Source organism: Xyrauchen texanus, chromosome 36, assembly GCF_025860055.1.
Source record: "Xyrauchen texanus isolate HMW12.3.18 chromosome 36, RBS_HiC_50CHRs, whole genome shotgun sequence".
Classification (NCBI taxonomy): domain Eukaryota; kingdom Metazoa; phylum Chordata; class Actinopteri; order Cypriniformes; family Catostomidae; genus Xyrauchen; species Xyrauchen texanus.
This window is the reverse complement of record NC_068311.1, coordinates 1,301,901-1,316,330: the sequence shown is the minus strand read 5'-3', so window position 1 is coordinate 1,316,330 and position 14,430 is coordinate 1,301,901. Positions and strand designations below refer to the sequence as shown.

The 14,430-nt window shown below is 35.8% G+C and overlaps 1 protein-coding gene across 1 annotated transcript in view; it reads right to left on the bottom strand.

Moving 5' to 3' along the window:
• Positions 1 to 2,827: 2,827 nt before the first annotated feature.
• Positions 2,828 to 14,430, bottom strand: part of LOC127629453 (cGMP-dependent 3',5'-cyclic phosphodiesterase-like) — a 238,692-nt gene continuing 227,089 nt past the window's right edge. The window contains exons 20-30 of the mRNA XM_052106558.1: positions 12,593 to 12,793; positions 12,366 to 12,436; positions 8,814 to 8,936; positions 8,330 to 8,417; positions 8,178 to 8,225; positions 7,556 to 7,630; positions 6,382 to 6,481; positions 5,194 to 5,306; positions 5,069 to 5,107; positions 2,994 to 3,099; positions 2,828 to 2,865 (exon numbers count right to left, since the gene is read on the bottom strand). Coding sequence (XP_051962518.1) covers positions 2,828 to 2,865; positions 2,994 to 3,099; positions 5,069 to 5,107; positions 5,194 to 5,306; positions 6,382 to 6,481; positions 7,556 to 7,630; positions 8,178 to 8,225; positions 8,330 to 8,417; positions 8,814 to 8,936; positions 12,366 to 12,436; positions 12,593 to 12,793 — 1,002 coding nt within the window. The remainder of the gene's footprint in view (positions 2,866 to 2,993; positions 3,100 to 5,068; positions 5,108 to 5,193; positions 5,307 to 6,381; positions 6,482 to 7,555; positions 7,631 to 8,177; positions 8,226 to 8,329; positions 8,418 to 8,813; positions 8,937 to 12,365; positions 12,437 to 12,592; positions 12,794 to 14,430) is intronic.

Sequence of the window (14,430 nt, the reverse complement as noted above, 5' to 3'; positions counted from 1 at the left end):
ATTATCATATATATATATATTCTGCATTTCTACTGGCAGATTGGACCTTAAATATTGCACAAAGATTAAATGTCTTGTGAAGGTGTGTTTGGATCTCTGGCGGGTGAAACATCAGAGCTTCAGTAGTTATTTTACAGACCAAAATCAGCACGATTTACCTGCAAACGAATCTCAACAAATACACATATTTCACCCTATAATCAAAAGCATTTATATTTTGCATAAAGAAAATGAAGCTTATTTTAGGGACCATTCAGATTTGTTTATATATTAATATATGTAATATATTTTAATAATTTAATATTAATTGAAAATATATTATAATATAGATTTTGTAATGAGTAAAGTGTGCTTATTTATCTATATTTATTATAACTACTGTACAAATTAATGTTCTATAAATTTAAAGTACAGTTGATCGTGTATGCGTCACAGTAGTATTTATTCTACAGAATTTATTTTAAGCCAATATGTCTGTGCTTAATTCTCATTAATTCAGTTTCTTTATGCAAAAACAAAACATTTATTTATGTATTATAACACTTTACAATAAAGTTCCATTAGTTAACAATATTAGTTATGAACGTTAGTTAACAACATTAGTTAGTTTTAGTTAAACAACGTTAGTTACCAATATTAGTTAACAACGTTAGTTACCAATATTAGTTAAACAACATTAGTTAACAACGTTAGTTACCAATATTAGTTAACAACGTTAGTTACCAATATTAGTTAATAACATTAGTTAACAACTAACGTTAGTTAATAATATTAGTTAAACAACATTAGTTAACAACGTTAGTTACCAATATTAGTTAACAACGTTAGTTACCAATATTAGTTAATAACATTAGTTAACAACTAACGTTAGTTAATAATATTAGTTAAACAACGTTAGTTACCAATATTAGTTAATAACATTAGTTAACAACTAACGTTAGTTAATAATATTAGTTAAACAACATTAGTTAACAACGTTAGTTACCAATATTAGTTAACAATGTTAGTTACCAATATTAGTTAACAATTAACTTTAGTTAATAATATTAGTTAAACAATGTTAGTTACCAATATTAGTTAATAACATTAGTTAACAACTAACTTTAGTTAATAATATTAGTTAAACAATGTTAGTTACCAATATTAGTTAATAACATTAGTTAACAACTAACTTTAGTTAATAATATTAGTTAAACAACATTAGTTACCAATATTAGTTAATAACATTAGTTAACAACGTTAGTTACCAATATTAGTTAACAACTAACTTTAGTTAATAATATTAGTTAAACAACATTAGTTACCAATATTAGTTAATAACATTAGTTAACAACTAACTTTAGTTAATAATATTAGTTAAACAACATTAGTTAACAACGTTAGTTACCAATATTAGTTAACAACTAACTTTAGTTAATAATATTAGTTAAACAACATTAGTTACCAATATTAGTTAATAACATTAGTTAACAACTAACTTTAGTTAATAATATTAGTTAAACAACATTAGTTACCAATATTAGTTAATAACGTTAGTTTAAAATATTTATTTACATGAGCTAACAATGAACAATACTTAAGAAGCATTAATTCATCTTAGTAATCAATGTAAAGTGTTAAGTGAATAATAATCATTATATATATTTTATTTGTGAGATTCAACCCCCACTGCAGGTTTAGCTTCTCATGAATTATGTGGTAATAATGTTGGTAACCCTTGAGAAAAACCCAAATGTTTCATAAAACAGAAATGTCTCTCTTTGTCTTCTGTTCCGTAGCAGATTTTGGCAAATGCACACACAGTCACACCTGTGCAAACACACGTTTACACACAGGAAATAGATATTTCTATACATCCATGTAAGCTGTAGAACTGTACACAGATAGGCTGAATTATGTTTTATATACATACTGTATATCTGTTTTAAAGTTCACTCAGGAAGGCAACGAAAACATTTGTAAGGCAAAATCCATTTGACGTACACATTCCACCATCCTGAGACTGAAAATGTCCTCTCGCGGGCCCCTGTAGCCCTTTAAACACTAAACTGTATGTACACGCCATCGAATGTCTCCGGGAGCCGCTGGTGTTGTTTTGGAGCGTCCTGTGTGAACATCTGAGGGGCAACATCGGTTCCACTTATTTGTTTTTATACATTTAAAGAAAGAAAATAATGGCTTGATTTTACAGTAATTCAAAACAACGAGTTAAAGGGGAAATGTAGGTTCTCTAAAGATTTCATAAACATACTAACGCTTCTCCGGACATTGTTACTGAAACACTGTGAGACAAAGATAGATTTAAATTTGTTAATCTTCAACAATGCCAACTTTTATCTAAAAGATCCATGATCGATTTGAGTATAATTAGTAGTATAGGTGTTTAGTCAAATTTGAATGATATCATCTTATAGAATATGTTTATTATAGTTAAATGGGCAATTTTAAGTGTCAGATATGATGTCGTATACTCGCGACCAATCGGTAATCGCCCTTTAGAACAACGACTTGCAAAACCTGTCTCCGCGGCAACATCAAAGAGGCGATCTGCCATTCCGTAACGAATCGTCGGCAAATTCAGAATTTTACCCAGGTGGAACTCTGTCACTTGACCTTTGCCCTAGTGATGTCACTGATCCTGTTTGTGACAGTCGTCGTCCAGGCAACCGTTCATGCGGTGCGAATCGTCTCCGAATGCGCCCTGAGACTGAAGCAGCTCAAACTCCTCGTCCAGGAAGTCCAGCGAGTTGTTGCTCGGCAGCCCGCGGATGGTGAACTTGTCGCGAAACTTTGGCCCACTGCTTCATGCGGTTGGCGGCGACTCGCTTCAGTATAGTTCACGGCGGGAAAATCTCCTGCAGGAGCCTGAAAAAACACAAGGTCCCCGTTAAGCGTTACATCTTCAGTTTGTCTTCATAAAACATCACAAAGCGACATTCTAACATCATCTAATTTGTAAGCGGTTGAAATGAATGTTGCGTATATAGTCTGACTTATATATCGGCATGGCGATGTGCTCCATAAAGCTGATCTGGAGTTCAGGGATGTACGCTTTCTCCGATCCATCATCTCACTCGGTCTGTTTCCCATCGCCTTCTCCTGAACACAGTCAGTGTCTGTTTTAGCAAGTTTGATATTTTCTTTAAACACACAATATATACATTAATAGTCAAAAGTTGTGAAATGTAGGAGGCTCTAACACATTATACCCCTCACAGATGTGAACTGTAGGGGCACTCTAACACATTTTACCCCTCACAGATGTGAACTGTAGGGGGCTCTAACACATTTTACCCCTCACAGATGTGAACTGTAGGGGTGCTCTAACACATTATACCCCTCACAGATGTGAACTGTAGGGGCGCTCTAACACATTTTACCCCTCACAGATGTGAACTGTAGGGGCGCTCTAACACATTTTACCCCTCACAGATGTGAACTGTAGGGAGCTCTAACACATTATACCCCTCACAGATGTGAACTGTAGGGGCTCTAACACATTTTACCCCTCACAGATGTGAACTGTAGGGAGCTCTAACACATTATACCCCTCACAGATGTGAACTGTAGGGGGCTCTAACACATTATACCCCTCACAGATGTGAACTGTAGGGAGCTCTAACACATTATACCCCTCACAGATGTGAACTGTAGGGGCGCTCTAACACATTTTACCCCTCACAGATGTGAACTGTAGGGGGCTCTAACACATTATACCCCTCACAGATGTGAACTGTAGGGGGCTCTAACACATTTTAGCCCTCACAGATGTGAACTGTAGGGAGCTCTAACACATTTTACCCCTCACAGATGTGAACTGTAGGGAGCTCTAACACATTTTACCCCTCACAGATGTGAACTGTAGGGGGCTCTAACACATTATACCCCTCACAGATGTGAACTGTAGGGGGCTCTAACACATTATACCCCTCACAGACGTGCTCAGTCCATAGACATTCAGTCTAATGTTCAGTTCAAGCAACACCCTCATTATTTCATTGAATATCTCGGCTTCTGAGTGGACTACAAGCTCAATCTAGGGGTCATTAGAAAGCTGAGATCCTCCCCTTTGTGATGATTAATAGTATTAATGTATCAAAAACATATTTTTCTGATGAGTTGTTTTGCACGTTTTCCTGCAGGATGGCATATTTTGTTCTGGGCATCTAAGTAAACAATGGCTAATTGTTTAGAAAACTTCCTAAGATAAAATCAGATACATTTTTGCTATTTGGGACTCACAGTAGCAGTTATCAGAGCACAAATGAGACATTTGTATTTGATGTCTTACAAAAATAATATTCAATTGGGTGATTCTTATGAAAGTCTTTTAAACGGTGGTATTAGTAACAAAATAACATACACAGTCACATTCCTGAGAATAAGAGCTTTCATTTGATATGTGACTTGCCTACTTAAGTGCTATTGTATATTTCTTCCACATAACCACTAGGTGAGCCTAATTGTGATGTGGATGTTTTAAGGCCTTATTTTGTTATTTGAAGTAACATTAATGTAGAAGTGATGTTATCTATGAAAAGTTCAGATTCTAAGCTTTCAAACAACACCTCATATGCTTGACTTATGTATCACGGGGACTTGAGCTTTTCAAGCGTGCAACGTTTTAGCGATATAAGCCCCTTTTGGACTCGCCAGCAATCCACAGAGTTTAAGAGGTTAATGAATTCATCCAAACTCTGAAATATCTTGACTACAATTTTATGTATATATAGCGTTCAAAACAATGTGAAAACTCTATTTAAGCTATTTATTTTTAAAGTAAAAAAAAAACTAATTTAAAGCATTTACTAAGCATCAACATTGAAATTCTGCGATTCTTTTTTTATTTTTTTTTTTATTAATTTAATAAGCTGTAATTGTCAGTATAAAATTATAAAATATTTAAAATGACTTTTACAAAGTATAACTATCTATTATAATGTAGATAAAGTATAATATTAAATACTATTTTTAATATCAGTAATTATTATTATTATTATTTTTGTATTTCATAACATCTGTGATTTTGTTACTATTAAAGGATGTAAAATAAAATAGTTTGACTCACCAAATCTCCCTGAGAGAAGAACTCTTTGTAAATCAACTCCTGTGAAATAGAAATGAGTAAAAATCATTAAAATGTGTTTTGGACTGAAGCATCAGTATGTGGTTGTGTTCTGATGCGGGTCGTACCGCGATCTTTCTGGTGGTCTTCCAGCCCTTGGTCTGATCCGAGAGGTCACAAGAGGTCATGAGCAGGCACAGCAGCAGACTGCGATGAGTTTGACTCCTGGGGTTATAACCAGCTATAAACACGTGAATGAAAACACAGTGAGATTTACACGTATTCTTTCTCTTCGTTATTTGTGCAATGTTAGTTCTTTTATTCATTCCTAGTTTGTTACAATCATTTAACACTTTAAGCTCGGATGGGCCCATAAGACAAAAGTACACAAAATAGGTGTTGTTTGAAAGTTTATAAGCTGTACTTTATAATGCATGTAGACATTATGACCAAAACTGAACAAGTGCTTTAAAATCTGCAAATTAATCAGAATTGTTCCATTTTTATCATTTATAAAAAAAAATTGCACCGTTTATATTATTGTAATTAGTAAAAAAATTGAAACTCTTCAAATATTCATGTGTCATATGTCGTTGGAAAGCTCTTAAAGAGTAAAATACAACCAGATTATTTGTTTTACTCACAGATAAAAATATAGCGAGTAACAGCTAAATATATGTCTTTAACTATTATGTTTTTGTTGCTTACATGCCGCGCTTTAACTTATAACTTTCTGAGACATAAACGAAATATACAACATCACATCTGATTATTTAGAGTCTGTGATTATCTTTCAATCGAGTCCACACACAAGATAATCAGATGTATAGATCATTAGATAATCCACATGAAGCACAATGTTACATATGACCACCAGGAGATGGCGCCAAATACACGACACAGACTCAATGATGACTCAAATGACACAGAATGAAACTCATTCTGTGAAATCTCATGACTAAAATCATGTGTGCATGCTATGCAAACCTTTAGTCATTGTTGTGTTTGCATGTGTAATTAGTTCTTATGTACAATTATTATCTTTTATTTGTTTGGAGATGTTTTTGGACACTATGATTAATTATTTTTGTAATGTTGGAACTTTTGATTTGTCGTATCGACACAATATTATTCTCAGACCAACAGTGTTTGTATTGATTAAGTTTTCTTTCCATGTTGTATTTTGCTGTGTGATATTTAATGTTATTTGATACTATTACTTGCTTCTTCACTTTATTATTGTTTTACTTCGCACAGTTTACTCACTGCACTCAACAATGCACAGTAGACTAAGAGAGCGATCGTCAGTTACTGACCATCAGCCATTTTCTGCAGGTCTTTGAAAATTCTCAGGTGATGCGCCAAATCTGTGGCCAGTATGATGTCTCGAATCAGATCCAACATTCTCTGATAGTCCTGAAAAACACACAAATACACACAGAAAATGTGCGGCAGAATATGAAAGCCCTGAACTGCAAAGAGAAAAAAAAATTCACTATTAAATTTTATTTGTGTTATTGTGTACATTTTTCAGTGTTTTCCTGAATTTATGTCATCCAATTTTTTTCTCCGAATGTTTTTCCTCTGAATTTTTTTTTCTCGTGCTGCCTAATAATTAGCATATGGTACTAACCTCGGCCAACAGGTGCCACTATCAATAAGCATGAAATCTAATGGTGCGTTCACATACAACGCGAAGCGAGTGTTTCGCGCAGTGCGATTACAGTCGATGCAAAGATGCTGAATAGACGAACGAGCGTAACGCAGCGACTCGAACATGCAAAATCGCTTCATTCGAGTTTATGACGCGTTGTCGCGAAACTCTATCAGCATTGAGATAGTCCGGATGTCACTGACGTAGTAGCAGAAGAAATCTGGACAAATGGACGAAACGATTGTTGTAGCGGTGTGTGTGTGGGCACCCGGAGTTTTACGACACAACGTCATACGTGTACAGAGACCGGACGAATAAAGACATCGCTCGGAGGAAAGTGAGTGAGGAAGTTGCGCGTGTAAATATGCGCGTCTACTTGATTCCAGCGATTGGTTGAACGTTACTATGTACAACGTCGTAGAAGCCCCGCCTCCTGTCCTTTTCCGGAAGAGAAGCGGGAATACGCGCGGGTTAGCGTAACTCGTATGAATGCTAGTTTAAACACACATTTATAATCCAGCGGTCAAACTCATGCCATTTTTGTGAACGCACCATTACAAATAGTACATGAGGTTTAACAGAATATTTAATTGGTTATTTTCTACGATTATAAGCGTCACTTTTCTGCCTTTAAACCCTCCAAGAATTGCCCCCATTGACTTCCATTGTAAGTGTCTCACTGGAACCTTATTTTTTAAGAAAAGAAGGGACGAGACGTAACTATTATTATCATTTTTAGCTTGTTTGTGGTAATCGATACGTCACACGTGCTGTCGATCGAGCTTAACTGGAACATTCTGCTTGAATAAGCGGAAATACTGTGAAGGAAATTTCACCTTTCGTGAGAATTTCTCAAAGATGTTGCAGCCGTGTGTGTTGAGTATAGCGATGGCCTGAGCGAAGTGATGTCTCTGAAACACAAACACACAACTATAAGAACAACACAAGATCACTGCAGGGATTTGTGGGTATGTTGGTGTGAACTGAACACTAGAGGACAGCAGAGACACACAATTATAAACCGGTGATTGTGCGTGTGTGTTTGTGTGTGTGTGTGTGTGTGTTTATGAGTGTGTTTGTGTGTGTGTGTTTATGAGTGTGTTTGTGTGTGTGTTTATGAGTGTGTTTGTGTGTGTGTGTATATGTGTGTGTGTGTGTGTGTGTGTGTGTGTGTTTGTCTGTGTATGTGTGTTTGTATGTGTATGAGTATATGTTTGTCTGTGTATGAGTGTGTGTGTCTGTGTGTATATATGTGTGTGTTTGTGTATGAGTATATGTGTGTGTGTGTATATATGTATGTGTGTGTGTATATATGCGCGTGTGTGTTTGTGTGTGTGTGTATATATGCGTGTGTTTGTGTATATATAAATGTGTGTGTGTGTGTATATATATGCGTGTGTGTGTGTGTATATGCGTGTGTGTTTGTGTATATATAAATGTGTGTGTGTGTGTGTGTACCTCCATCACAGATCCCTCTGAGCTGTACAGGCCCGCCAGCACCGATTGCTGATGAAAAAGACAAATAAACACATTTAATATTTCTGAGAGCTTTTAATAAACTTAAAGGAATCGTCATTTAAGGATCTTCAGAGGACGGCTGTTGGACGTACCGATGCGACCTGAAAGGAGTTTGTGGTTCCTCGATGGTCCAAATCGTGACACATGCAGGACACAAAGAGCGCCAGAATCTCTATATCTCTGCAGAAACACACAGACAGGAAGTGCTTTAGTGTGACGTTGAGTGTGTGTGTGTTAGTGTGACGTTGAGTGTGTGTGTGTGAGTGTGTGAGTGTGTGTGTGTGTGTGAATGTGTGTGTGTGTGTGAATGTGTGTGTGTGTGTGTGTGTGTGTGAATGTGTGTGTGTGTGAATGTGTGTGTGTGTGTGAATGTGTGTGTGTGTGTGTGTGTGAATGTGTGTGTGTGTGTGAGTGTGTGTGTGTGTATGTGTGTGTGTGTGTGAGTGTGACGTTGAGTGTGTGTGTGTGTCTGTGTGTGTGTGTGTGTGTGACGTTGAGTGTGTGTGTGTGTGTGTGTGTGTGTGTGTGTGTGTGTGACGTTGAGTGTGTGTGTGTGTGCGTCTTGTGTTTCCGTACTCGAGGTAGTTGGATAGTTGAAGGTTCTTGTAAAGCAGGTAGCAGAAGTGTGAGACGGAGAAAGCGTGTGTCCAGTTGTGATATGGGGGATCTCTGTAGCCCTTCTTCACCATCAGACAAAACCTGAACGACAACAGAAACTCGTGAAAGAAGTTTGAGAGTCTCGTTCAACAAGAAAAGCGGCCGGATGATTTCTGAACGAATCGGTCACTGATGACCACACAATGATACAAGGACCTAATTGAAACCTTATTTGTGTCTTTTTAAAAGCTTGATAAAAGTCATGCTCAGAAGTTCACCAAATGAAACATTAATGGAAAGTGATTATAATGTTTAACACGCCGCAGAAGCTTCTTAGTAGATTTGTACATATACATAAACCATTTGGAGGAAATATGGCGTCTCCGAGCACACAACTCGTGTAGACGTACATTAGAAATGAACGAAAGCTTGTTTGATAATATTGCTAAAGTAGGATTAATCAGGGTTTTTAAGGCGGGGCTTCCCAAAGATACAATTAACTAAATAATATTTATAATCAATAATAATAATAATACATAATTCAAATCATTTTATAATTGAATTCACTAAACGTGAATGGATTTGGTCAAATTTACATTTTATTTTCTAAAGTAATAATATTAAAGGGGTCATGACATGGTTTTTTTTATTGTATTATTATGTTCCCTTAGGTGCAATTATAGTATTAATATATTTTTTTTAAGAAAAACTTTTAAAATCTAGTGATTTATGACCTTTTCCCACCCTGTTTCTCATCCTCTGATTCAAACAGTCTGTTTTGGGGCGTTTTCCATTTAAGACTTCAGTGTTAACGCTCCACTGTTATGATTGGCTAACGTCAGTGCCTATGTATCAATTATTGACGCTCCCAGCCAGAACAATATGCAAGTAAACTAAGTAAAAACACTGTGATTATTCATAATGAATGAAATTGCGCTTTAAAAAGTAGTTTAAAGTTTAAAATAGATTACTTACAGTTTGCGTCGTCGTTGTTCCCAGAATAGTCGGCACGGACTTATCTTTTGAGCAACAGTTTTCTGGCAAAGCCAGCATCATATTGAGATTTGTTCTCAAAACAGTCATCCTTAAAATGTACAGAACAAACGCTTAAGTTAACACTGCCGTGACTGGGACGTCCGCAAAAAATAAACTGCATCCATTTTTCCCTGACGTCTGGATCTTTCGGCAGCTTATTCAGAGGTTTTGTTTGACCACAGCCAGGAACAGCACATCTGTGTGGCATCGTAATTTTCCTGTGCACAAGTAGTCTCTGTCAGAGCTCGCTGTCCATCGACTGAACACTTGTGAGGCGTACGGCGATACTGAAATGAGCGTGAGTTGTCTTGCGCTTAAAGCGTAGTTATCTTGTGCTGGAGGCGGTCATATGCAAACGCTGTTACGTCACTTCTAACCGTCACGTCACTTCTAACCATGAATCCAGAACGAGCTGTATTTTGAGCTTGATTAAATAAATGATTCGTTTAGAATGGGGAGGACGTCTTAAAATATTAAACTTGCAGGACGTTTTAATGATACAAAGACCTCTTATATACCAAAAGATCAAGGCAAATTTGGTTTCTCATGTCATGACCCCTTTAAATAAAAATGTTAATAAAAAAATTTAATTTACCAAAATTGAATTGAATATTTAAAAATGTAATGAAAACTATTTTTAATAATAATAATAAAAAATTTGAATAATAATACAAATTTAACTTACAAAAACGTCTATTAACCCTTTAAGCTCGGACGGGCCCACGAGAATTTTTTTATTTTTTCATTTGAATAAATACAGTACGTGACCAACACACAATAAGTGTCGTTTGAAAGTTTAGAAGCTGTATTTTATAATGCATGTAGACATTATGACCAAAACAAGTGCTTTAAAATCTGCAGATAAATCAGAAGTGTTACGTTTGATCATTTATATAAAAGAATCGCACTGATGTTTTACTGATTACAATAAAATGCACAAACTTCAAATATTCATGTGTCATATGTTGTTGGAAAGATCTCAAAGAGTAAAATACAACCAGACTATTTGTTTTACTCACAGATGAAAATATAGCGAGTAACAGCTGAATATATGTCTTTGACTATTGTGTTGAGAGTTGCTCATATGCCGCGTTTTTGCTTATAACTTCACGAAACAATAATGGAACATAAAATATCACATTTCATTATTTAGAGTCTGTGATTATCTTTCAATCGAGTCCACACACAAGATAATCAGATGTATAGATCATTAGATAATCCACATGAAGCACAATGTTACATATGACCACCAGGAGATGGCGCCAAATACACGACACAGACTCAATGATGGCTCAAATGACACAGAATGAAACTCATTCTGTGAAATCTCATGAGTAAAATCATGTGTGCATGCTATGCAAACCTTTAGTCATTGTTGTGTTTGCATGTGTAATTAGTTCTTATGTACAATTATTATCTTTTATTTGTTTGGAGATGTTTTTGGACACTATGATCAATTATATTTGTAATGTTGGAACTTTTGATCGCTTTGTCATATCAACACAATATTATTCTCAGATACAGTCGACATGATTGAGAACAAAACAAAAGCAGTTTTTCAGAGCCGCCTTATTTACACCCAGAGATATTTAATGTCAAATCAGAAAAATAAGAGTACATTTTTGTCTTAATTATTTTGTGTGATTTTTTTTTACAAAATTACTTTAATAAATACATAATTTAAATACAAAATTAAATAAAAAATGTAATAATTAAATATCTTAATAATAGTTTGAAATACATTTTTTTAATTATTATATTAAATATAAAATATATATTTTAAATATAATAATAATAATAACAAAACGTTTTAATATATTTAAATTCAAATAAAAATTGTACTCAAAACTTGAAATAAATACAATTTAAAATGTAATAAATAATAATAAATACATAATTTGAATAAAAAAAGTCAAATTGAGCTATAAAAATTAACTTTAAATAATAATCTTTATCATTATAATAAATACATACTTAAAATTGAATTAAAAATAATTGTAAATAATAATTACGATAAATACATAATTTGAATAAAAAGTAAAATTGAGTTACAAATAGTTTTTAAATAATAATCTTTATAATTATAATAAATACATACTAAAAATGTAATTGAAATAATTGTAAATATTAATTACAAAAAATACATAATTTGAATAAATAATTGAATTAACTACACTTTCTCTCTCTGACAGACATTACTGATTTCGCTCAGTTGATCGGGGGTCTATCATGTGTGTGTGTGAGATCATCTCTCTCATTCCTCTGTATGATTTATAGATGAGCCGGTTTGTTGCTCGGCAACAGCATCAGCATCAGTGACTCCAGCGATAGAGAGCATTTGCTCAGGTGAGATGCTCATCAAATATACATGACATGAACACAACATTGATGACGCAACCAACATGCAGACAGGAAATGACATCACAGAGAGGAGTCCTGTACTCCCTCATGACTGTGTCAAAGGTCAGTAACACAGACAGGTGTGTGTGTTTGTACCTGGCCAGTGTGTGCAGGTCGATCTTATATGTGTTTATGAAGCCCATGTCTTCAAACATACTCAGAATGCCCTGAGAGAGAGAGACACAGAGAGAGAGAGACACAGAGAGACAGTGGGAGAGAGAGAGACACATAGACAGTGAGGGAGAGAGAGAACAACAACATCTTAAATGTTTTCAAAGCAGGTGTTTCATATGAAAGCTCATTCTGTGTGTTGTAGTTTGTACCATGGGCGTGCTGTCGTCGGATAGCGATCTGGGGGTGTAGGTGAACTCAGCGAAGCTCGGGTGGATTTTCTGGACCGGCTCGATGCTGTTATACAGCAGTTTAGTGACCTCCTCCTCTGACACCTTCATATGATACATCATCATCTCATTGGCCAGATGACTGCGGAACTGAGCCTCATGAACCTTCTTATACAGGAGGGACTGAAACACACAGACAGCAAATCAAACTACATTCTGTAAGGGGGCGTTCACACGGGCTATTAAATGACTCAAATGAATCAGAGTTCCCAATGCTAAATAAAAGGGAATCATTTATATGAACCAGTTCATTTACATGAACTGTCAGAATGAACCGACTCACTCAAATGAATATGAGTTCCCAATACTAAATAAAAGGGAATCATTTATATGAACCGATTCATTTACATGAACTGTCCGAAAGAACCGACTCACTCAAATGAATCATTTATATTAACCGGTTCATTTACATGAAATGTCCAAAAGAACCGACTCACTCAAATGAATCAGAGTTCCCAATGCTAAATAAAAGGGAATCGTTTATATTAACCTGTTCATTTCCATGAACTGTCATAATGAACCGACTCACTCAAATGAATCATTTATATTAACCGGTTAATTTACATGAACTGTCCAAAAGAACTGACTCACTCAAATGAATCATTTATATTAACCGGTTCATTTACATGAACTGTCCAGAAGAACTGACTCACTCAAATGAATCAGAGTTCCCAATGCTAAATAAAAGGGAATCATTTATATGAACCGGTTCATTTACATGAACTGTCTGAGTAAAGTGAGTAGTGTCACTACTTTAGTGACTCTCTCTTACATGAGCGCTACTGAAACAGAGTAAAGTGAGCAGTGTCACTACTTTAGTGACTCTCTCTTACATGAGCGCTACTGAAACAGAGTAAAGCGAGCAGTGTCGCTACTTTAGTGACTCTCTCTTACATGAGCGCTACTGAAACAGAGTAAAGCGAGCAGTGTCGCTACTTTAGTGACTCTCTCTTACATGAGCGCTACTGAACCAGAGTAAAGCTGAGCAGTGTCGCTACTTTAGTGACTCTCTCTTACATGAGCGCTACTGAAACAGAGTAAAGCGAGCAGTGTCGCTACTTTAGTGACTCTCTTACATGAGCGCTACTGAAACAGAGTAAAGCGAGCAGTGTCGCTACTTTAGTGACTCTCTTACATGAGCTTACTGAAACAGAGTAAAGCTGAGCAGTGTCGCTACTTTAGTGACTCTCTCTACATGAGCGCTACTGAAACAGAGTAAAGCTGAGCAGTGTCGCTACTTTAGTGACTCTCTTACATGAGCGCTACTGAAACAGAGTAAAGTGAGCAGTGTCGCTACTTTAGTGACTCTCTCTTACATGAGCGCTACTGAAACAGAGTAAAGTGAGCAGTGTCGCTACTTTAGTGACTCTCTCTTACATGAGCTTACTGAAACAGAGTAAAGTGAGCAGTGTCGCTACTTTAGTGACTCTCTCTTACATGAGCGCTACTGAAACAGAGTAAAGTGAGCAGTGTCGCTACTTTAGTAACTCTCTTACATGAGCGCTACTGAAACAGAGTAAAGTGAGCAGTGTCGCTACTTTAGTGACTCTCTCTTACATGAGCGATACTGAACCAGAGTAAAGTGAGCAGTGTCACTACTTTAGTGACTCTCTCTTACATGAGCGCTACTGAAACAGAGTAAAGTGAGCAGTGTCGCTACTTTAGTGACTCTCTCTTACATGAGCGATACTGAACCAGAGTAAAGTGAGCAGTGTCACTACTTTAGTGACTCTCTCTTACATGAGCGATACTGAACCAGA